The sequence below is a fragment of the Thermobia domestica genome, chromosome 15 (assembly GCF_964235325.1).
Source record: "Thermobia domestica chromosome 15, izTheDome1.hap1.1, whole genome shotgun sequence".
NCBI classification, from domain to species: Eukaryota; Metazoa; Arthropoda; class Insecta; order Zygentoma; family Lepismatidae; genus Thermobia; species Thermobia domestica.
Genome location: NC_137468.1, coordinates 82,003,104 through 82,027,111, shown reverse-complemented (window position 1 = coordinate 82,027,111; position 24,008 = coordinate 82,003,104). Strand labels below are relative to the sequence as shown.

The 24,008-nt window shown below is 35.8% G+C and overlaps 1 protein-coding gene across 1 annotated transcript in view; it reads right to left on the bottom strand.

Annotated features, from left to right (window-relative positions):
• Window positions 1-23,769, bottom strand: part of LOC145671113 (alkaline phosphatase, tissue-nonspecific isozyme-like) — a 524,627-nt gene extending 500,858 nt beyond the window's left edge. The window contains exon 1 of the mRNA XM_081739901.1: window positions 23,257-23,769. Within this exon, the coding sequence (XP_081596027.1) occupies window positions 23,257-23,344 (88 nt within the window). The 5' untranslated portion in view covers window positions 23,345-23,769. The remainder of the gene's footprint in view (window positions 1-23,256) is intronic.
• Window positions 23,770-24,008: the final 239 nt, after the last annotated feature.

Here is a 24,008-nt window from a genome sequence, read left to right as displayed (position 1 = left end):
TAAGCAGAAAAACTTGTTTTCCGCGATTCATCCACAAGATGGGCTGAAAAATATACACATTTTTATTCTAGAACATGAGAACTCGGTTTCCCCAGGATCTGTTAGGAAACAGTAAAACACTGTAAAGTGTTTACGGAAGAATTAAAAAATAATGTGTGCCTGTTTTTTTCTTTACATAAGCATTTTCCCCTTCTGTGCGCAGTAATGCAAGTAATCGGAAAACAGACAAAAAATCTTTAGTAGTACTTATTATTTGCGCGATATTTTACAAGTAAAATATGCGTTACTGTACGAGTGTACGTATAACTATGACGAGTATGTGTGTCATTTTAGGGGTATGTGTGTCACTGTAAGTAGACAATGTCGTTATTAGGATCATTTGTGTTACTGTAAGTAGTATGTGTGTATCGTTATTAGGAGTATATGTGCCACTGGTAGTAATATGTGTGTCATTATTAGGAGTATGTGTGTCATTGTAAGTATTATGCTTGTCACTAATAGGAGTGTGTCTGCCACTGTAACCAGTATTTGTGTCATTATTAGCAGTATGGGTGTCACTGTAAGTAGCATGTGTGTCATTATTACGAGTATCTATGTCACTGTAAGTAGCATATGGGTCATTATTAGGAGCATCTGCATCACTGTAAGTAGCATATATGCCCTTATTAAGAGTATATGTGTTACTGTAAGTAGTAGCCTATATGTCACTGCAAATAGTATGTGTGTCATTACTATGAGTTGAGTTGATTTTGAGTTTAACGTCCCGTTCAGCAGCGAGGCTATATGAGACGTGGACCTACTGATTAACGTGGAATCCGAACCACACGAGCTTCCGCCGTGAATCGAACCCGGGCCTCCCACGCCAAAGGCGCGTACGCTAACCGCTTAGCCACGGAGGAACTCGTCATTACTATGAGTATGTGTGTCACTGTAAGTAATATGTGTGTCATTATTCCAAGGTGTGTCATTATTATGAGTATGTGTGTCATTGTAAGAACATGTGTGTCATTATTCCGAGTATCTGCGTTACTATAAGTAGAATATGTGTCTTTATTAGGAGAATGCGTGTCACTGTAAATAGTATATGTGTCATTATTACGAGTATCTGTGTCACTGTAAGTAGTATATGTGTCCTTATTAAGAGTATGTGTGTCACTGTAAGTAGTATATATCACTGTACGTACTATGTGTGTCGTTATTATGAGTATGTGTGTCACTGTAAGTAGCATATGTTTCATTATTACGAGTATCTGCGTTACTATAAGTAGAATATGTCTTTATTAGGAGAATGCGTGTCACTGTAAGTAGTATATGTGTCATTCTTACGAGTATCTATGTCACTGTAAATAGTATATGTGTCCTTAGTAAGAGTATGTGTGTCACTGTAAGTAGTATATCTCACTGTAAGTAGCATGTATATCATTATTACGAGTATATGTGTCACTGTAAGTAGCATGTGTGTCATTTTTACGAGTATCTGCGTTACTATAATTAGAATATGTGTCTTTATTAGGAGAATGCGTGTCACTGTAAGTAGTATATGTGTCATTATTAAGAGTATCTGTGTCACTGTAAGTAGTATATGTGTCCTTATTAAGAGTATGTGTGTCACTGTACGTAGTATGTGTGTCATTATTATGAGTATGTGTGTCACTGTAAGTAGCATGTGTTTCATTATTACGAGTATCTGCGTCACTGTAAGTAGCAAATATATCCTTATTAAGAGTATATGTGTTACTGTAAGTAGTATATTCACTGTAAGTAGTAAGTGTGTCATTATTACGAGTATATGTGTCACTAAGTAAATTGTACGTCATTATTACCAGTATCTATTTCACTGTAAGTAGCATATGTGTCCTTAGTAAGAGTATGTGTGTCACTGTAAGTAGTATATGTCACTGTAAGTTGTATGTGTATCAATATTAGGAGTATATGTGTCACTGTAAGTAGCATGTGTGTCGTTATTACTAGTATCTGCGTCACTGTAAGTAGCATAAGTGTCATTATTAGGACTATGTGAGTCATTATTACGAGTATGTGTGGCATTGTAAGTAGCATGCGTGTCATTATTACGAGGATGCGTGTCACTGTCAGTAGCATAGGTATCCTTATCAGGAGTATATGTATCAATGCAAGTAGTATATATCACTGTAAGTAGTATGAGTGTCATTATTACGAGTATGTGTGTGATTGTAAGTAGCATATGTGTCCTTATTAAGAGTATTGTGTCACTGTAAGTAGTATGTCACTGTAAGTTGTATGTGTGTCATTATTACGAGTGTCTCTTTCACTGTAAGTAGCATATGTGTCTTTATTAAGAGTATGTGTGTCACTGTAAGTAGTATATGTCAATGTAAGTAGTATATGTGTGTCATTATTACGTGTATGTGTGTTACTGTAAGTAGCACGTGTGTCATTATTACGAGCATCTGTGTCACTGTAAGTAGCGTATGTGTCATTAAGAGTATTGTGTTACTGTAAGTAGTACGTATATGTCACTGTAAGAATTATATGTGCCATTTTTACGAGTATTGTGTCACTGTAAGTAGCATGTGTGTCATTATTACGTGTATCTGTGTCACTGTAAGTAGTATATGTCACTGTAAGTAGTATGTGTGTCATTACTAGATGTATGAGTGTCACTGTAAGTAGCATGTGTGTCATTATTACGAGTATCTGCGTCACTGTAAGTAGCATAAGTGTCATTATTAGGACTATGTGACTGTATGTGTCCTTTTTAAGAGTATGTGTGTCACTGTAAGTAGTATATGTCACTGTAAGTAGTATGTGTTCATTATTAGGAGTATGTGTCACTGAAAGTAGCATGTGTGACATTATTGGAAATAGATGTGTCACTCAAGTAGTTTTTGTGTCATCGTAGGAGAAGACAAACAACAAAAAGTAGCATCTACTACTAAACACTATAGAATCAATCCATTTTAAGTTATAAAGCATGTGCCGCTCGACAATCTGCAAAAAGGCTAAATTTTTTCATGAATGTTTATCCTATATTATGGTACTTCAAAACCACGATCATTGTATTTTTAAAACATGTCGTACCGACACAGCGGCTGCCGCTATTTTGCGTTTTTCCGATTTGAGACATTTACGGATTATTCATACAGTATCTCCACATGAGTTGATCCTACCTCAGTGAAAATTACTGGGCGTCTCCAGCCTGTGCAGAGCTAAAACTTTGTCCTCTTAACATTTTTGCCTAAAACCACTTGGAAAGAGTGCAATCAGGGCCTACAGTAGCAACATTTTTGGACATTAAAGACATGTTTGGGACAACTGACATAGAGGTCTGAATTTGTGTGTGCATGTAGTACGGGGTCATAAGTTTATACACAAAAGTTTCACTGACTGGGGAATGTAGATCAACCGAAAGGACAACAGTCTTCTGCATGAGTTGATAGTTAAAACAAGAATAAACATGATTGAATATCATTGATAGAGCAAGCAGTAAGAGCAATGAGAACTTACGGACTTTTTGTCAAGTGTGCATTTTGACTTTTCTCACCTTCTGCTGATAGCGGCATTCTTCACTAGTGCTGCTGTGGGTGTGATGAGACAGTGAGTTACAAGGGGAAAGAAACGAGCTGGAAAGCCTTGGCTGGACTAACCGTTCATCCTGCTTTATGTTACTTCACAACAACGAATTTCCAATTGAATTTGTGAACAAAACACCTCTTAGAGTATGACGTCATTCCTTAATACTTTGACCTCCTTTTGATCAAAAACACAAAACGCACTGTTGTGTGTGTTACGGTATATTAAAGGAGTAACTATTCCCAAACTTTCAGATTTTTTTTATCTAGGCCCATTGGAGATATTGAGCAGTGAAACATCCGAATTGGCATAATTTTCCAATTTTATGTTTCAGGCCATTGGGAGCAGGTACAGGTCAGCAAATTTTTGTGTATAAACTTTTGGCGCCGGACTACATGCACACATAAATTCAGACCTCTACGTCAGTTGTTTCCTCTTCGCAAACATGTCTTTAATGTCCAAAAATGTTGCTACTGTAGGCCCTGATTTCACCCCTTTCAAGTGTTTTTTGGCAAAAATGTTAAGAGGACAAAGTTTTAGTTCTGTACGCCCAGTAATTTTCATTGATGTTGGACAAACACATGCTGAGATATTCAAAACAATGTAAACGCCTAAAATCCAGAAAACAAAATGACGGCAGCCGCTGCGTAGCTATGGGATGCTGTAGAAAATAATTCATTGTGATTTTGAAGTACTCTTACAGCGACTCAACATTCCTGAACAAATTAGATGTTTTTGAAAAGGTCGAGCGGCAATTTTTCATTTTTCTCGATCACAGCATGGATTGACCCTATAATAATTTACTCGTGTTGTAAAGAAGTAATAAATATATTCCAACAGAATACAAACCATCAGTTAGTATTAGAAACCAATGCTATACTGTATTTCATAGCATCATTTAAAAAATCGTTTTTCTGATTTTCTCGAAAATTATACATGAGAATGTGTCCTCAATCATCTCAGTTTTTCCAACTGTATGTCATAATATCGAATCATATATGTATCATCTTTGAGAAATATATATATACTCAGGCGCGGCTTCTGATGGGAATCACATAGGTAGATGTTGAAGTTTTATCGCCTTAAATTAATGAAAGAAAAATTAAATTATATTTTAATTCTTGTGTACAATTAAGAATATTTGGCAGTTTTTCATCCCGAAGCTTAAAGCGATAGAACATTAATTTTTATATCGTGCGCAGGATTGCCCAGTGGTAAGGTGCTTACCAATTTAATGTGTGGTCCCTGGTTTGATTCCAGGCCAAGTGAGTTTGTGGTGGACAACATCGTGTCCACTGGTAACCCCGTTTCCTCCCGCTTTCTCATTCCACCGATTCTCTCATCATTGTTTACTTCTCTCGATCATCATCTCAGTTAGCCTAAATGGTATAATCGTGGGATAATAAATTGAAATATTTCATTTATTGAAATTAATTTTTATTGATGTTACTTCCCTCACGAGACGCCTCTGCTTATACTTAAACAAAAATTAAAGCTTCAGAATTAATCGTAAATTTTGATCTGCCTTATTGAACATAGTGTGCACTGTCATAGTCCTTGTGTTATGATAAACGACTTTGATTAGGGTCTACTTCATTATCAGTTTCATCGTAAGAGATGGCGTTGTTGTCGTACAGTATCATTTTCTTTAGGTTTACCAAAAAGTTCGCTTATCTCAATTTTCTCGAAAACTACGCATGAGAATTTACACTCACCATATCATTGTGATCAGCTCAATTAGATCTATTTATTGGTATATGTCTAAAACATTCTATATTTTTAAAATGAAATGAAATCTTTCAGTTTAACATCCCACTTTAGGTTAAGAGAGACAGATGATTAAGGCAAATGAATGAAGATGGAATAATTTGATGGAATGAGAATGTGGGAGGAAACAAAGTACCCGAGAAAATCCATGGACACGATGTTGTCCACCACAAACTCACTTCTTAGCTTGGTGAATCGAACCAAGGACCTCTACCACCAGATTTGAGCACTCTGCCACTAAGTCACCGTGCCCAACAAAATTTCTGACAGGGAGAACCCTCAGGTTTACATGTGGTACATCATTTTCATGAATAGTTTAATTGGCCCATTCTTCTTCGAGAAGATTACTCTTTATGGAAATGCGTACTTGTATATTTTGCAAACATTTTATGAATTTTGGTTTTCCTAAAACTACTTTACGTACAGTATTTACTCTGACTGTTTGTTTGTCCGTCCAGAATTAAGAATTACATCATGAATTCAATAATTTTTGCCAATAAGATTTAGAGAGTCAAAAGTTAAAAAAATAATTCGTTGATGAAGGCAATTTATTCATTTGAAGTCGTAGAAATTAACCACTTCCGTTTTTAACCTTGATCAACATTATTCAAAAGCAGTAAGAATCGGTTCTTTTGGAGTCAATTTCGCGTTTTAAACAATATATATCATCTTTCTTAACCCGGGAACACATAGGGAAATTTTACACACGTGCTTACATAGTGGGGTGCTCTAGCACCCCATAAGTATATGTGGATCTCTTGTAGATTTTTTTTTTAATTTTTGAAAGAAACACATTTTCACCTTTCTTAAGAAGCATTTAATGAATAATTTCTTGAAGTACACCTCAGTTTTGATTACACACAGTTGCCACAAACAAACTTCTTGTGTTCAGCGCAAATTGGCTTGCTGCACCCGGTACAGAATGATTTTGTCTTCCTATCTGCAGATCTCGGGCACAAGTAACACCTGCCTTGCTTTGGTGTAGGTACATGAGCCTGTCCTACGTCATCTTCTACACCAAGTACTTCTTTGATCATGGTTGAAAGAGGAGTTGAAAGGGGGGTCCTGAGCCTGTTTTGCATATGGGGAGTCACTAGCTGCATTCCCAACTCACGCAATAGATGTTGTCGTGTGAAGGACATTCCCCTATTCTGCGTAGCATTTCTAAAAAGTACCATGCTATTCACACCTGCCTGATCCAACATTCCGTAGAAAAACCGAAGCGGCCACCGCCTTGTTTTACGATTCACTGTATAGTTATGCATTAGCTCATCCAAAACGTCCACTCCGCTCTTTGTCTCATTATAGAAATGAATTATTTCAGGCTTCTTTGTTTCTACATTCACAGATTTGTCGCTATGCATGGTGGAGAGGAGAATAACACTTTTCCCCTTTCGTGGGCAATAGGAAACCAGTGTTTTAGGCCCATCAAACGCAAACTCTGTAGTATCTACCTTTCTCTTTCTGTCAGGAAGAAAAGCTTGAGGAATCTCCTTTTTATTATGGCGCAAAGTCCCAACAACTGTCAACTGGTAGTCTTTCAACATCGTATCAGCTAATTCCACCGACATGAACCAATTATCCATGGTTAGATTTCTGTTAGTTCCACGAATTGGTTCTGACAGTTCTTTTACTAATTTCAGAGGTACAGGTTCACGTGCGCTGTTTCCAACCTTTCCAGTGTACGGCAGTGCATTCACCATATAAAATGTTCGCAAGTCACAGAGACAATTGATTTTTATACCATACTTGTCAGGTTTAGAAGGTATATAAACGCGGAAGGGACACTTTCCTCGAAAACCAAGAAGTTGCTCGTCAATGGTGCAGTATTCATGTGGTGTATAGTATGTTTTGCAATTCACTATAAATTCTTCCCATAACACTTTGATAGGCGCAAATTTATCTGCTGTATCTCTCGTCATTTTATTATCAAACCGTAGACAGTTTATGAGGAAACAAAATCGGGCTTCAGGCATTATGCAGCGGAATATTGGATTTCCAAATGTGGTTGACCACATGTCTTTCACGTTCAAATGTCCACATTTCAGGGTGCCAGCTATGTAAAGTAGTCCAATTAGAGCAGAGATTTCGTTGGTATTTGTATCACCTACATAATACGTGCCTACAGAGTAGTTTATTCTTTGTCGCGCAATTTCTTCGTTTGTGTGTTGTACAACAATGCTTATGATATTGTCGGTAAACAATAATTTCCAACCATCAAGGGGAGTTTGAACGTCCTTTGCAGCTCCTTTGTTGCCGGGAATACGCAAGACTATATTAAGTGCCGGTGTTCTACCTCTAACTGTGGGTACACTTTTCCACCGGTAACCATTTCTTCCTTTGATTATTGCACCACGAGTCGGTTCATCATCTTCACTGTCACTGTCACAGTTCAGTTCCGCATCACTAACAGCAGTTTCAGAAACTTCATCAGCATAGTCCGACTCAACTAGAAGATCGTCCTCAAAATCACTCACGTTTTTTTCAGTATCTTGATCACCTACCTCCTCTTCTTCAAGCCACTTTCGAATCTGTGCGTCGTCTGGAACCTTCGAGGATGAAGCCTTGCAAGTCCACATGATTGTAAAGCCAACCTACACTCAATGTCTTATCTCTAATGAAAGTGACGTATCAAAAAATATATATACGTGAACACATAGGCGGGGTGCCACAACACCCCAAACAGCAAAATAACACACTTTTTCCGACTTCTGACTAAACTTTCTCTGTGCAATGGAACGGCGCACCCCTCTCTGCTGCAGTCAGATGATAAACTAGGAATACACAAGAGGGTAGCACCGTCAGTGGCATATTCCTTATTTCCACACTGTTTAAACACCGAGTGGGGTGCGTGAGCACACCCCTATGTGTTCCCGGGTTAACACTCTATTCTAATCGAAAGTGGCAGAAGGCTGCCACTTGTTGTTTTAACAATGATCGCTATAGAATAAAAACAATGATAGCTAAAAGCTGTTTTCTTCAATCAATCAAGAGTCGCAAGAATATATTTCACCTACACTCTAAACTCTTAAAGCTGGGAGTGATAGAAATTAACTACTACTTCCGATTTCAATATTAATTGAGAAAATATCACTCTATTAAAAACTCTAAAATGGGTAATAAAAATCGATTCCTATGACATCATTGAAATTTTTGAATGGGAAACAATGGGTGAGGGGAAATGTATTATTAGAATGGATCACGCCATTACGAAGTCTCAAAAAATTAAAATCGGTTCCTTTGGAAACTCTAAAATTTTTGAATGAGAAATGACGGGTGCAGGGAAATGTGTTCTTAGAGGGGATCACACCTCTTAGTAAGTCTTAAATGAAAAACAGTCTGTGCCCATGTGATTACTAGTTTTTGAACGGGAAATGGTGCGTGAGAGGAAAGGTATTGTTAGAAGGGATCAAATTTTTGAATGAGAAATGACGGGTGCAGCGAAATGTGTTCTTAGAGGGGATCACACCTCTTAGTAAGTCTTAAATGTAAAACAGTCTGTTCCCATGTGATTACTAAAGTTTTTGAACGGGAAATGGTGCGTGAGAGGAAAGGTATTGTTAGAAGGGATCACGCCATTATGAAGTCTTAAAGGTAATTAAAATCAGTTCCTTTGGAAGCTAAAATTTTTGAATGAGGAATGACGGGGGAGGTGAAATGTGTTGTTAGAGGGGACCACACCTCTTAGTGAGTCTTAAATGTAATAAAAATCTGTTCCCATGGTAACGCTAAAGTTTTTGAACGGGAAATGGAGGGTGAGGGGAAACGTATTGTTAGAAGGGACCGTGCCATTACGAAATCTTAAGTGTAATTAAAATCTGTTCGTTTGGAAACTAAAATTTTTGAATGAAGAAAGGCGGTTGAGGGAAAATATGTTAGGAAGTTTTAAATGTAATAAAGATCTGTTTCAATGGAAACACTAAAGTTTTTGAATGAGAAATGATAGGTGAGGGGAAATGTATTGTTAGAAGGGATCACACCATTTGGAAGTTTTAAATGAAATAAAAATCTGTTTCAATGGAAACACTAAAATTTTTGAATTGAGAATGACGAGTGAAGGAAAATGCATTGTTTGAGAGGAGACACTGAAGACAGCGTGAAGCATAAATTTGCACTGCTGCTTCCAGTTTGCTCTCAAGTGCCCCTTTTGTGTTTTTGTGAGGCAGTATTTCTTTTAGTCATATTTTGGAGAGCAGTGCTCAGCCCCGTCGAGCTCTGAGAGTGCTTCCTGAAGGAGTTAAGGTTAATAAGTACTAGAATAGTACCAGCAGCGGGAGATAGTTTCAGAATACAATTAATAAAAGGATTTAAAAAATACATTTTAATATTACTATTTTCAAGTGTTCTAAAGCTCGTGCTAAAGCTATTGTTTTTTTCTTATATTTAAAGATTAGGTGGTACCTTGTGTCCGTAACTGCCAACCTTCAACAGATAAGTGCCAGTTCAACGTTTTGTTGTGCGTACTTCAGAAAAATGTAAGGCAAGTAGCTGTAGGTTTTCTTAATACGTACTTTTAGAATATGCGCCGGCACATATTTTCTGAAAGAAACACTGTAGGCAGGGAAAAATGCAAATTATTTTCGGGCAGATGGTGGCAGGGGAACTTTCATTTTTGAGCCGTTAAACATTATATTAAAATTTACGATTTTGACGTTATATCAGGGGTAAAAGTGAGGGGGAACGCACGGGGATGCCGTCCCCCACCTCGAAAGAAATATGTACGGCGTCTCTCCAGTTCCAAAAAATTACAATGGGCAAAGATAGGCAGGGGGAACGGCGTGGCGTCATACCGCTACCTACCGTCTACCCACCTTTTCAGATCCACTTTTACCCCTGCGTTGTATATACTACTGTAAATCATACTCTTTCACGTGGTGTACATAAGGAAAGTGCTAGTTAATTCTATAACTAAACTAACTATATAGAATCATGTTTACTTTCAACAGAAAAAAAAATCCCTCTGTTATTCCCGGTTTGTACCAAATACAGGCAAACCAACACTGTCGACGTTTACAACTTAATTCAACTAAAAATAATAAAAATGTATGATTATTTTGTGTTTCTCTGTTGCATTTATGCCTGGAAGGTATGATAGATTAAGGAAAATTGAACGAAATGACGATAAAGATAGCCGTTGTTAAAAGGTAAAAATTTTTAAATGGCTCGTCAGAGCATTACATTATATAGATAGTTGCCGTCTAGTTACTTATAAGCGCTATTTCATGCGTCATCCACGCGAACGTAAAGATTATTTCAATACTTAGTCAATTTCAGCCAAATTGAGTTTTTTTTTTTTTTTTTTTAAGCTTGGAACACAAAATTGCAATCAGCCTTGGTGCGAAAGCGATCTATGAACTCTCCCTTCCTCCCCACCATCAGTTTTCTGCATGAATTCTATTTCAAGATCAATCATTCCATCAATTCCAGCTGTTGTGGTTTTTAGCAGCCTTGTCGTTCTTGTATTTTCCCTTTTTTTTCCCTTGACATTTCATTTATATTGCACGCAGTATAGATAGCTTGTATAAAACTAAATTTAAATACTTCAAATGAAGTATAAACCGAGTGATTGAAACTAAAATTTATGATAAAAAGATTCAACACGCAGTTTATAGATTCACATATATCATCATTAACAGACATTAATATTTAGGAGGAAATTGTAACAAATTTTTAACATGTAATTCAACCATTTGTTATTGGCAATAATAAAACAAACAGTATTTTCTACAAAAACTGTAGAATACGGATAAATATATTCATCATAACTATCAGATAATGAGAAAGTAAATTCATTACCGTAAACTGGGGTATTTTGTACAGCATTTTGCAATATTTTTAATTACAAGGATTGGTCATACAACATTCTGATACACAACATACCACATTTGTTAGAGTACAATGAATACAAGTTAACATTGAAGGAATAACCCCTTGTTTGGAATGTTTGCAGTCATCTTCCTCCCAGTCCCTCGATTTCACGCAATGGTGTTATTCAGCCGGTTCTCACCGGTTCGCTAGAACCGGTTGTTAAAATATTTCGAGTTCGAAGAACCGTTTGTTATAACAGAGACAAAGGATAAATTTTACCTAATTATACCTAGAAACAGTCAAGTTTGGATTTACTATCTTTGTTTTTACAAATTCTTACTGCTACAGGGTTAAGCGTTTATTTCTTAATCTTAAATGCTCAGATACCAAGAATGAGAACTGAATCGCATGAGTGTAAAACAAGATTCTTTATATCTGTGCATGGGTTCCCTCGGGTGCTCCCGTTTCCTCCCACTTTCTTCATCATTCCACCACTTCATTCATTTGTCATCATATCCGTCTCCTTTAGCCTAGGCGGCATAATCGTGGGACATAAAATTTAAAGATTCCCTTTCATTTATATCTGAAACGCATATATACATAGCATTATCAACAATATTGTTGATCCATTGCTGAATTAAGATCTTCCCAATACTTTTTGACAACCATCTATCTTGGATAATTGTTTCTAAGGTATTCGCAGTGCTACCTAATTTCGTCGCATCACCTTGTATTATGATGCTGTGTAGGTCGCTGCTTGTTACTTGTGGTATCCAGTAAAAATTTTGCTCTTTTCTACCTTGTACGGTTTGTTTCCTAAGAGAATTAAAGACTTATTTTTATAATCTACTCTCTCTCTCTCTCTCTCTCTCTCTCTCTCTCTCTATATATATATATATATATATATATATATATATATATATATATATATGTGTGTGTGTGTGTGTGTGTGTGTGTATAAGTGCGTGGAAATATAAGATCCCTGAGAAAACTCACGGGCAGTGTTTCTTCATCGCAAACTCCACTTGGCGCAATTTGGGGATCAAACCCTGAACAACATGCACGAGAGGTCATCTACTGTGCCCCATAAGCCTACATTCGTGTTTATAGTTGTACTGAGTTTAATTTTGATAAAATTAACTTATAGACAACACAGTGAGAAATGGCGAAATATATATTGAAGTATTCTGGTGAATTTTACAAAATAATGTTTATTATTATTTTGTGGCTAGGTATTGTGCGTATTACGTAGAAAATACCTGGATTTTGTTGAAGCTTAATGAAACCCATACGTTTTTTTTCGTTATTTAAAGCTATCAGGAATTCGTTACAAAATATATAAGATGTAATAAAAATGTAATAAAATGAATAAAGCCGATAATACCTTCAATTAATGCATAACGGGGCGCCGTGGCTCAGTGGTAGAGCGTTCACCTCTGGTGCTTGGGGTCCCGGGTTCGATCCCAGCCCCCGCCAAGTGAGCTTTGTGGTGGACAAACACCGTGCTCGTAGGTTTTCTCGGGGTTCTCCCGTTTCCTCCCACTTTCTTCATTCCACCATTTCACTCATCTCTCATTATCACCGTCTCCTTTAGCCTAACCGGCATAACCGTGGGACGTATAACTTAAAGATTTCATTTCATTTTTTGAATTAATGCATAGCCCCTACGCTCCCAACCATCATTGTTCAGCTCACAACTCTTCCCCTACAGAGGGCGTAACCCTCTTCGGGTAGTTGCTCACCAACAGGTGGTCCGGTTATATATATATATATATATATATATATATATATATATATATATATATATATATATATATATAAGAATTCTATCATGCTTTTATTACTGAAACATGAACTTCATACAGATTAGCCCTACCATAAAATTTTCTGATGGAAATCTGGGCACACTAATTACCAAATGTTTAATCGTAAAAATTCGAATTAAAAAAAGGGGGAGAAAGAAAGAAAAGTGTGGTTTTGCAAATAATAATAATAATAATAATAATAATAATAATAATAATAATAATAATAATAATAATAATAATAATAATAATAATAATAATAATAATAATAATAAAGTAGAAAGTTTAGTTTAACACCTTATGTATATAACTTTTAAGCTAAAGGAGAAGTGTGAAGTCTGACTAATAAAAGTCTATGAATATGAAATAATTGGTGGGATAAGAATGTAGAAGAAAACAGAAGAACATCAAGAAACCCCACGAACACGATGTTGTCCTCCACTAGCTCAGATGGCCTGGAGTCGTATCAGAAACCTTTCGCACCAGAGATCAATGCGGTACCACTGAGTCATAATGCCTTTAAATGTCTTTTTTTGTGTGTAGATCATAGTGAATTGTATTAATTTGTAAGGCAACGTCTTTTCTCAACAGAAACGCTATAAAAGCGGATTTACTGCTTAAAGTGTAATAAGAATATCTATTTCTGTTTGTGCTTAAGGTAAGTACAGTAGAACGTCGGTAATCCGAAATAAATGGGGTCACAGGTAGTTCGGATTTTCAAATTGTTCGGATTTTCGAAAAGGACCAAGAAAATATCATTTAGGCTTAAATATACTGTACGGTATGCACCTTCATCGATACAGTGGTTATGCAGTAGATACACTAATTACAATACCGTACGTAAAGCTACTTACATTTAACCTGTTTCTGAAGAACCTGCTCGTACAGTAAATTACACTGTTCGTGTAAATTACACTTAAAACTTAACTTGTATAGGTCTAAAGGAAAATGAAAATAAAAATATATATGAGAAACAATTACATATGAATGAGTATTTGTAAAAGCACCGACTTCACACAACTTTGTTTATCGCTAGCGCTAAGACAAAATGTAAAAAGCTTCTACGGATTTTTAACGTTTGGATTATCGACGTCCTACTGTATATACTTCCACCGAGAATTGAGCATGAAACTACACAGGAAGGAACGTGGTTTAGCCATTCGGTTATGAGCAGGCACAGAGTGCAGGTAATACTGTTAAAATTTAATAGAAAATAAATAGTTCTATCTTGATTCTGGCAAATATTTGTATTATTGAGCACAAATGAAGTGTGTAATTGTCGAATGCAGCTCGGAATGTTCTCGTCTGCTAACACTGCTCATGCAAAAGAAACAGTTATAATTTGTTCAGCGTTAACTTCAGTGGATGTGCATAACGGAATAGTCATTTGTTATTTAAAACATGTTTGAAGTTGTTCAAAATAGTAGAAAAATGTAATTTAAAATATTAAAAAATACATGCTTATTCTTCATTTCTAAATAAATGTTTTGCTCGATGTACTATTTCTTACTTCAAGAAATGTCATAAGCCAGTATTTCATAGGGTTTCTCAACTTGAGGGTCGCGAGAGGGTTTCATGGGGGTCGCGAAGATAAGCAGAGGAGATATTTAGAATCTAATACCGGAAAATACTTTTAAATATTATTTTGAATTTTGTTTTGATTATGCATATTTTTATTTTTATACATATTGTTAAGAATAGTTCAAAAATAGATCTACTAAACATTTCCAACAGGTTGTTTAAAAATCAATTTAAATGAAAGAGATACGATATGAAACTAATGAGAACTGCATATTGAAATACCAGAAAAATGCAAATGCAACAAAACCTGCATATTGAAATACAATTTAAATTGAAAACTAATGAGATACCTGAGCATGGTGTGATTTCATTAGTGCGGCAATGTCCGGTTGAACCTTTGTGAGCACATTTATCAAGTCATTTAAAAACTTTTTTTTAACAACTGTTCAAGTTTCTTAAAACCAAAATTAGAAATCGCTTTATTTTTTTTTTATCATATGACCCAAAATTAAAGGTGTTACTAAGTTTTAAAATTTTCAAACGGGTTCCATTTTGAAACAGTATAATGGATCGGATTCGATATTTTTAATATGAATGAACTGACCAAATTTGGTTTTAATCCATTCGCTGTTAGGGACATTATTGTGTCCTTATATGAAGGAAATAGATTCTACTATTATAGAAATAGATGGATATCGTCAGGTGTAAGAGTGGATCTGAAAAGGTGGGGAGACGGTAGGTAGTGGCATGACGTCACACCGTTCCCCTTGCCTATCTTTGCGCATTGTAATTTTTTAGAAACTAGAGGAACGCCGTACATATTTTTTCAAAGTGGGAGACGGCGTCCCCCGCGTTCCCCCTTACTTTTACACCTGGATATCGTGAGATCTCCGCGATAGGCGTATTATAAAAATCCCGCACAAGCTTATTACAAACCAGAAATATTAAAGGGTTAGCTGCAAGAGGATGTAATAGAAATTAGGTTGAGAACTAATGGCTTGATTGGTTACAGAAAATGCTTCTCGCTATCATGTACTGTTTTCACTCTATAGCGATGATCGCTAAAACCATAATGCTTGATGCCTTCTACTTCTGGTTTGAATAAAAGTTCAAGAGAGTAGATAACGGTTATTTTTCAAACGCTAAATCTATTATTTCAAAAAAGCTTCTCTCTATTCTTTATCATTATACTCTGTATAGATCAATATTAAAGAAGCTGTAGTGAATTTCTATCACTTCCGGTTTTAGCAGAGAATGCCTTCTACTTCTGGTTTGAATAAAAGTTCAAGAGAGTAGATAACGGTTATTTTTCAAACGCTAAATCTATTATTTCAAAAAAGCTTCTCTCTATTCTTTATCATTATACTCTGTATAGATCAATATTAAAGAAGCTGTAGTGAATTTCTATCACTTCCGGTTTTAGCAGAGAATGCCTTCTACTTCTGGTTTGAATAAAAGTTCAAGAGAGTAGATAACGGTTATTTTTCAAACGCTAAATCTATTATTTCAAAAAAGCTTCTCTCTATTCTTTATCATTATACTCTGTATAGATCAATATTAAAGAAGCTGTAGTGAATTTCTATCACTTCCGGTTTTAGCAGAGAATGCCTTTTACTTCCGGTTTGAATAAAAGTTCAAGAGAGTAGATAACGGTTATTTTTCAAACGCTAAATCTATTATTTCAAAAAAGCTTCTCTCTATTCTTTATCATTATACTCTGTATAGATCAATATTAAAGAAGCTGTAGTGAATTTCTATCACTTCCGGTTTTAGCAGAGAATGCCTTCTACTTCTGGTTTGAATAAAAGTTCAAGAGAGTAGATAACGGTTATTTTTCAAACGCTAAATCTATTATTTCAAAAAAGCTTCTCTCTATTCTTTATCATTATACTCTGTATAGATCAATATTAAAGAAGCTGTAGTGAATTTCTATCACTTCCGGTTTTAGCAGAGAATGCCTTTTACTTCCGGTTTGAATAAAAGTTCAAGAGAGTAGATAACGGTTATTTTTCAAACGCTAAATCTATTATTTCAAAAAAGCTTCTCTCTATTCTTTATCATTATACTCTGTATAGATCAATATTAAAGAAGCTGTAGTGAATTTCTATCACTTCCGGTTTTAGCAGAGAATGCCTTCTACTTCTGGTTTGAATAAAAGTTCAAGAGAGTAGATAACGGTTATTTTTCAAACGCTAAATCTATTATTTCAAAAAAGCTTCTCTCTATTCTTTATCATTATACTCTGTATAGATCAATATTAAAGAAGCTGTAGTGAATTTCTATCACTTCCGGTTTTAGCAGAGAATGCCTTCTACTTCTGGTTTGAATAAAAGTTCAAGAGAGTAGATAACGGTTATTTTTCAAACGCTAAATCTATTATTTCAAAAAAGCTTCTCTCTATTCTTTATCATTATACTCTGTATAGATCAATATTAAAGAAGCTGTAGTGAATTTCTATCACTTCCGGTTTTAGCAGAGAATGCCTTCTACTTCTGGTTTGAATAAAAGTTCAAGAGAGTAGATAACGGTTATTTTTCAAACGCTAAATCTATTATTTCAAAAAAGCTTCTCTCTATTCTTTATCATTATACTCTGTATAGATCAATATTAAAGAAGCTGTAGTGAATTTCTATCACTTCCGGTTTTAGCAGAGAATGCCTTCTACTTCTGGTTTGAATAAAAGTTCAAGAGAGTAGATAACGGTTATTTTTCAAACGCTAAATCTATTATTTAAAAAAAGCTTCTCTCTATTCTTTATCATTATACTCTGTATAGATCAATATTAAAGAAGCTGTAGTGAATTTCTATCACTTCCGGTTTTAGCAGAGAATGCCTTCTACTTCTGGTTTGAATAAAAGTTCAAGAGAGTAGATAACGGTTATTTTTCAAACGCTAAATCTATTATTTCAAAAAAGCTTCTCTCTATTCTTTATCATTATACTCTGTATAGATCAATATTAAAGAAGCTGTAGTGAATTTCTATCACTTCCGGTTTTAGCAGAGAATTAAGAATGGTAATGAGAGTATTCTTGGAACGTTTATTTTTTATTGCATAAAACCGCTTCTCGCTAGTGTCGTTTTTCTTCTATAGTGATCAACGTTGAAACCGGAAATGATTTATTTCTACTATTCCCTGTTGATTCCGAACTTTTTGATCCTTCACATCGTGGCTAAAATTGATGGTGATTCATGTAGGAGTTGTTGAGATCATTTATCTATCGGTCAGACGGTCAGACACGGACAAATAAAAGGTTTTTTAAAAAAATAACCTGGGCAAAGAGAGTAGTAGCCCAGCTGCAATCAATGTTCGGCCGGAGGGACTGTCGCTTGTGGAGATGATGTCATATGAACCCTTAGATAGTTGCTATGACGGCATTGATTTGTTTCCAACAGGAGCGATAGAACAGTAATAGTAATACAAATACAGTATATTTACCGACAAAGCTCAGGGACAAATCTTGTATAGACACACAAATTTCCGTTTCACTTATTTTTGTCAACACTGCGTAAATTCACCTTTGACGCAAATAGATAAAAGAGAAAGGCTACGTAGCTCATGTTTGAATACGTTCTACCGTTCGGAGCGCAAAAACACTCGGTGTACGAGAAACATCTTGGAACAAGGAATAAAAAAAATAGAAAGAAGATATGATACCAAGAAGGGAAAGCGTACAAAAACAAATTTGGTATATAAAGCGCTGCAAAATAATTCCCAAATTAATTTCATAAAGTGAAAAAAACATTATTTACAGAAAGGAAATGTCCCTACAACTATCTATGTAGTCACCTTCTCTCTGAATCAGTGATTCTCAACCGAGATTCAGTGTGTGTGCCGCGGTAATTTTGAGACAATTTAACAGTGAAAGTGGGAAATAAATAAAAGTAATACAATCTATTGTGTAAAAGCGAATGTGAGCTTTTGTCTTATCGCATCACACAATAAATACTGAATCGACTCAAGTTATACTTGGTATGATAAGCACTCTTACGTTCCCCAAGGGTCATATGATAGTTAATTGATTAAAATGCGTGTCCTAAGTGGGAGTGGCGGGCTCGTAATTTATGTGTAAAAATGAGTGGTGACATGTAAACATTATTGAAAGTGACCGACATTAGTGCTTAATCCACACAAAGAACAAAAACGTAGGCTACATGTGTAAATCCTGTGGTTTTTTGGACTTAACGTACAACCCTATGTAACAACATGCTGCAAACGTATAACTGAAACGTGTGTTTTATACATATAACTGTTCCGAATAAATGTACTTTCCATACTAAATAAAGAACTGTATATAGGCGGTCAGGATCTCACATACAGATGGACGTATATAACATACAGCTGACGTATGTAACATACGTATACGTGTGTAATATCAGGAAGAATGTTAGATGTCAGACATCCTACAGAGGCACGATGTAACATCTAAGCGGGAAAAAGGGTAGTACATATGTAGCATATGGATAACGTATACTCCGTACGGATTTCCATAGTAAACATAAGGATTCCGTATATTTGTAAAATATACCGCGGTCTGGACAGCAGATTTTTCTTAATGCATACTTTCTGGGGTCAGTGATATGAATAGTAACACTCCAAATGGCATTTAAGTTCAAATTCATCCGCCATCGCCATGGGAGTCAGCCTGGAAAGGAGTTAACTTTGCGAATGTTTATGAATACAATTTTATTGTAACGCGTATCCTAAGGGGATCAAATACTTTTCATAAACTTATTCTCCCCCTTTGAAGATAGGGTATTTCAACTAGTTCAATATAATGTTTTGAAAAAGGAACAAGAAAAGATATTCCAACGGCCTTTTTTCCAGAATGCACAGTAGTTATTAAAAATCCGAGGTGAACCGAATCCAGAAGCTCCCATCGTGCAATGCTCTGTAATACAGCATCTGTTGCTGAGACGAGTCTGCCCATGATTGAGTTCGGCAACTAAATATAGTGATCTTAATCCCTTAGACAATGGGCATCTTGCTCATCAAATTTTGTTCAGATCCGGTCAGTACTTACCGAGAAATATTTACCACATAGAGGGCGAGACAAACCGAGTCTTCTTTTTTTTTCTTTTATCAAGAACGTTTCGAGATAAATCGTACACCCTATTTATAAACATTTTGCAACGAAGTTGTTTATAAATTGATTTATTCGGGTATCATGCAATGTAAAACATACCTATTAAAATTGGTTTATAACGAGAACTGGTGCAGCGATACACAGAGAAGGAAATAATTATGAACTTATGAGCGCCAGTATTGCTTTCAATCACAAGCTCATTCGCACTGGAAGCTCCTTCGTCGCTAAACGGTTAGCGTATGCGCCTTTGGTATGGGAGACCCGGGTTCGATTCCCGGTGGGAACTCATGTGGTTCGGATTCCACGTTAATTAGTAGGTCCACATCTCATATAGCCTCGCTGCTGAACGGGACGTTAAACTCAAATTCAACTCAACTCGTTCGCACTGGGTTCGAACTTGTGCTTCTAAGTAGAAGACGCTGTATAACTGAGCCGATTCTGTATAATAATCGATAATATTCATTCATTTTACTTTTAAAAAATGAGTCTTACCGACTAAGAGTTCATCAGCACTTCCTCAAGAACTTATTTTATGTTTTTCTCATATTTCGTTTTTTTTTTAAAAAAAAAAGAATATATGAAAATGTTTTTTCTTTAAAATGAAATAGTATGCAACTTTAAAATGCATTATAGTAGTAAGTTAGGAGAATTGTCGCAGAACAATAATTTTATTATAATCCCAGAATTAGCAACTACACTGAGAAAAAAATTGTAGGTGGTGTACTTGAAAAGGTAGGTTAGATGCGTAATTCCTGTAGTTTTTGGACTTAACGTACAGCAAACGTATAACTGAAGATGCATGTCTTATAATACTTTCCATATAAGTGTCCCATCCATACGTACTTTCCGCACGAAACAATACAGGCGGTCAGGATCTCACATACAAATGGACTTATCTAACTTATAGCTGAGTAATGTAACGTAAGTATATACATGTGATATACGGAAAACTGTTAGATGTCAGACATCCTGCAACAGCAATGTAACACCTAAGGGCAGTGCGTATGTAGCATATGAATGACATATGCTCCATACTGATTTCTGTAGCAAGTTAGAGGATTCTGTATATTTGTACGTTATATTGCTGTCCGGAGAACAGATTTGCAGGGAAATAACACTGAAAATATAATGGAAAAATAAAGTTTCTTGATTTAGAACCAATTCAGATGTTCAGGGATATGATTCCATCCAACTTCGTTTTAAGTGATCCATTACTTTTAGAAACATTTTAAATATTCTTTTTTTCAAAATGCCTTAGAAACCTTTTCTATTGCAACATGAACTTCATACAGATTACCCCTACCATAAAATTTTCTGTTGGAAATCTGGGCACACTAATTATCAAATGTTTAATTGTAAAAATTCGAATTAAAAAAGGGGAGAAAGAAAGAAAATTGTGGTTTTGCAAATAATAATAATAAAATAAAGTAGACAGTTTAGTTTAACATCTTATGTATATAACTTTCAGGCTAAAGGAGAAGTGTGAAGTGTGAAGAATAAAAGTCTATGAATATGAAATAATTGGTGGGATAAGAATGTGGAAGGGGATTTAATGTGGATTTACAGAAACGCGAAAATCGATCATTGTGGTTTTCTCAAAAGCGGGTCTATAGATATTGTTTATATATTCCTTCTAAGTCTGGAGCTTCTTCGTAGTTATATGCTTATCATCGTACATGACTTAAGCGCGGAAGACCAGGGTTCAATTCTAAAACGGAGCTTATGTTGTTCCGATCCCACATTAACCTGTAGATCCATATCTCATATAGCCTCGCTACGGAAACTAATCTAATCTTTCTAAATGGGATAATTCCCAAGTTGGTATTATAGTTGATAATCCTACAGTAGAATATCGTTCGTTTCTCACGGAAATAATCCTGAAAGGATAGTTTTCTCCTGAGGCAATTTTCTCGAAGTCGACGTAGGCTATTTTGGTCATGTTTCATAAACAAATAATTCATTAACCCCTATCGGATATGGCATAAGATATTTTTCTTGAACAGAATCCTAGATCGAACTCAGGTCATGTGAGTGTGTAATGCAGAATATCAAGCTGAGAGAGAGATGTTGAGTACAGAATCACTCGCCTACCTCATATCGCATGGAGCTAAGATTACATCACTCTTCAAACACTGAACAGAATGTTTTTTCGGCAGAGCAGGCGAGAAAGGAAAGTTAAAGGCATAAAATAAGGCGCTAGTTTATTAGGAAACTCCCCCCACCCCCCCAAAAAAAGAAAAACTTCGTAACTCGACTAACATTTGTACGCTTTAACACAATTATACATGTTTAATAGAGAAATAATGGATGATGCCTAAAGATTTAATTTTACACACATCTCTACTCTTCCTTCTCTTATAAAATTAAATCTTGTTCTACATATTTTTCTGAGAATATAAGTGACAGTAATTAAGGCTTACTTATCTACTTTTCAGGTGCGGAATAACACAGATTCAATATTATCTAGACGTAGTGTCTTGTAATATTGGACCCCACCCCCGAAAAAACTTTCGACTCCTTCCAGCGAAAATTTCTGTGTGCGCACCTGTCTTTAGCCTAAAGTGCATAACCATTGAACGTAATACTAGAACTTTCATGAGAACACGATGGCTCAGTGGTGAAGTGATCATCTAGTGTAATGATTTCTTGTTTCCATCTCAAGTCATGCAAGTTTGTGATTCTTTCATTTCCTTCTACATTATCATTCCACAAATTCTTTCGCAATAATTCACTATAGTTAAAGCATTGGGGTACTTTAGCCTAAAGGACACAATCGTTGGGAGTAAAACTATAAAATTTCATTTCTGACGTCACATAGCGTGACAACCAATGAATCTAATCTAATAGATGTATAAAACTAAACGTGACTATATTTGTTACTTCGTAACTCTTAAATCACCCTACCGATCTCGTTCAAAATTTCAACATAGATGAGGTTCCGGCCTGGAATGGTTTCTATCATTTCACTTTGTTGGTAGAACTTAGGGAGGGGGATGAGGGGAGGTATATAATTTTAAAAAAAAATACTTAATAACTCTTGCTCTACAAGACCGATCTTGACCAAATTTTCAACATAGATAGGGTTTGAGCCTGGGATGGTTTCTATCATTTCCCTTTGACGGTGCAACTTTTGGGGAGGGGAAGATATCTAAATATGATCGAAAATGACCGATATCCATAGTTTTCGAGGTCACTGACATGGACAGTGCCACTTTCGATGCAGTTTAAATCCGAACTTAGCCCCGTAACTTGGGGGAGGAAGAGGGTAGATACATAAAAATGATCAAAAATGACCGATATTGGTGCCGAATCCATAGTTTTCAGGGACATTGAGATGAACAGTGACACTTCCAATGCCGTTCAAATCCAAATTCAGCCCCACAACTTGGGGAGGGCAGATATATAAAAATAATGGTAAATGACCGATATTAGTGTCGAATTCATAATTTTCGGGGTTGCTGAGACGAACAGTGCTAATTTCGATGCCGTTTAAAACCAAATTCAGCTCCGATTGTCCTTTATGACCAAAATGAAACTATTCTCCCAATGCGAAGGACGGGCAATCTGGTAGTAACTTTATAAGATCAAAGAGTACTGCAAATGCATATTTATTGTTAATCCGTTACTGTTTTTTTCTATATAGAATCCACTTTTCTGCATTTTCATTTAAAAATGTAAACAATACATTATGAAAAAAATAAACAAAAGGATTAAATACTTGCCTTGAGCGCGACAACTTCTTGACAGGATAACTATTAATACTAACAAAAAGGTAAAATGCGTATAAAGATTGGTGTCAGCCATTGACATCTTGAAAGTTAATAATTCCAAACTTCACTAAACATCACTGGAGTTTCCAGCATCCACATCTTTTAGAAATAACGTCCAGTCATTAGAATAATTCATTGAGATCACACAATTTTTTTTCGTTAAATTTTGCCCCTCAAAATAAAGCGTCAACAAGGGCTTTTAATATTTTTATGATAGCATAGCAGGATACGAGAACAAAATTGAATTTTTATGTATTTTTATAATAATCAAAACAGAGGACACGTTAAAATGTGACCGTTCCGCCCTTCCGGAATGTCTTTGATTCACTTCACTGTCGAAAGACATGCATTCAAGTGTAATAAATCTTGTTCCTCACGAATGGTATCGATCTCCATACCCACGGCACACACGTGAGGTTAGCTCTAAACGCGAGAGATGGAACACACTTCTCGCTCCACGTCACGGAAAATGTGTACTGACTGACTTGACTAGAAAAAAGTTTTGCCGCGCTATCCGGCTTCTACGCTGAGATGCTCAGCTCAGAGTTGCCAACAAGCAACGAACATTTAATACTGGATTAGAGATGCGAAAATTCACCAACTACAAGTTGCTAAAAGTCAAAAACGTTATATGTAGAATTACACATTAATTAACTAGTTTTTTCATGGCTCATAGGTGCCAACTACATGGGTGCTTCGGGGCT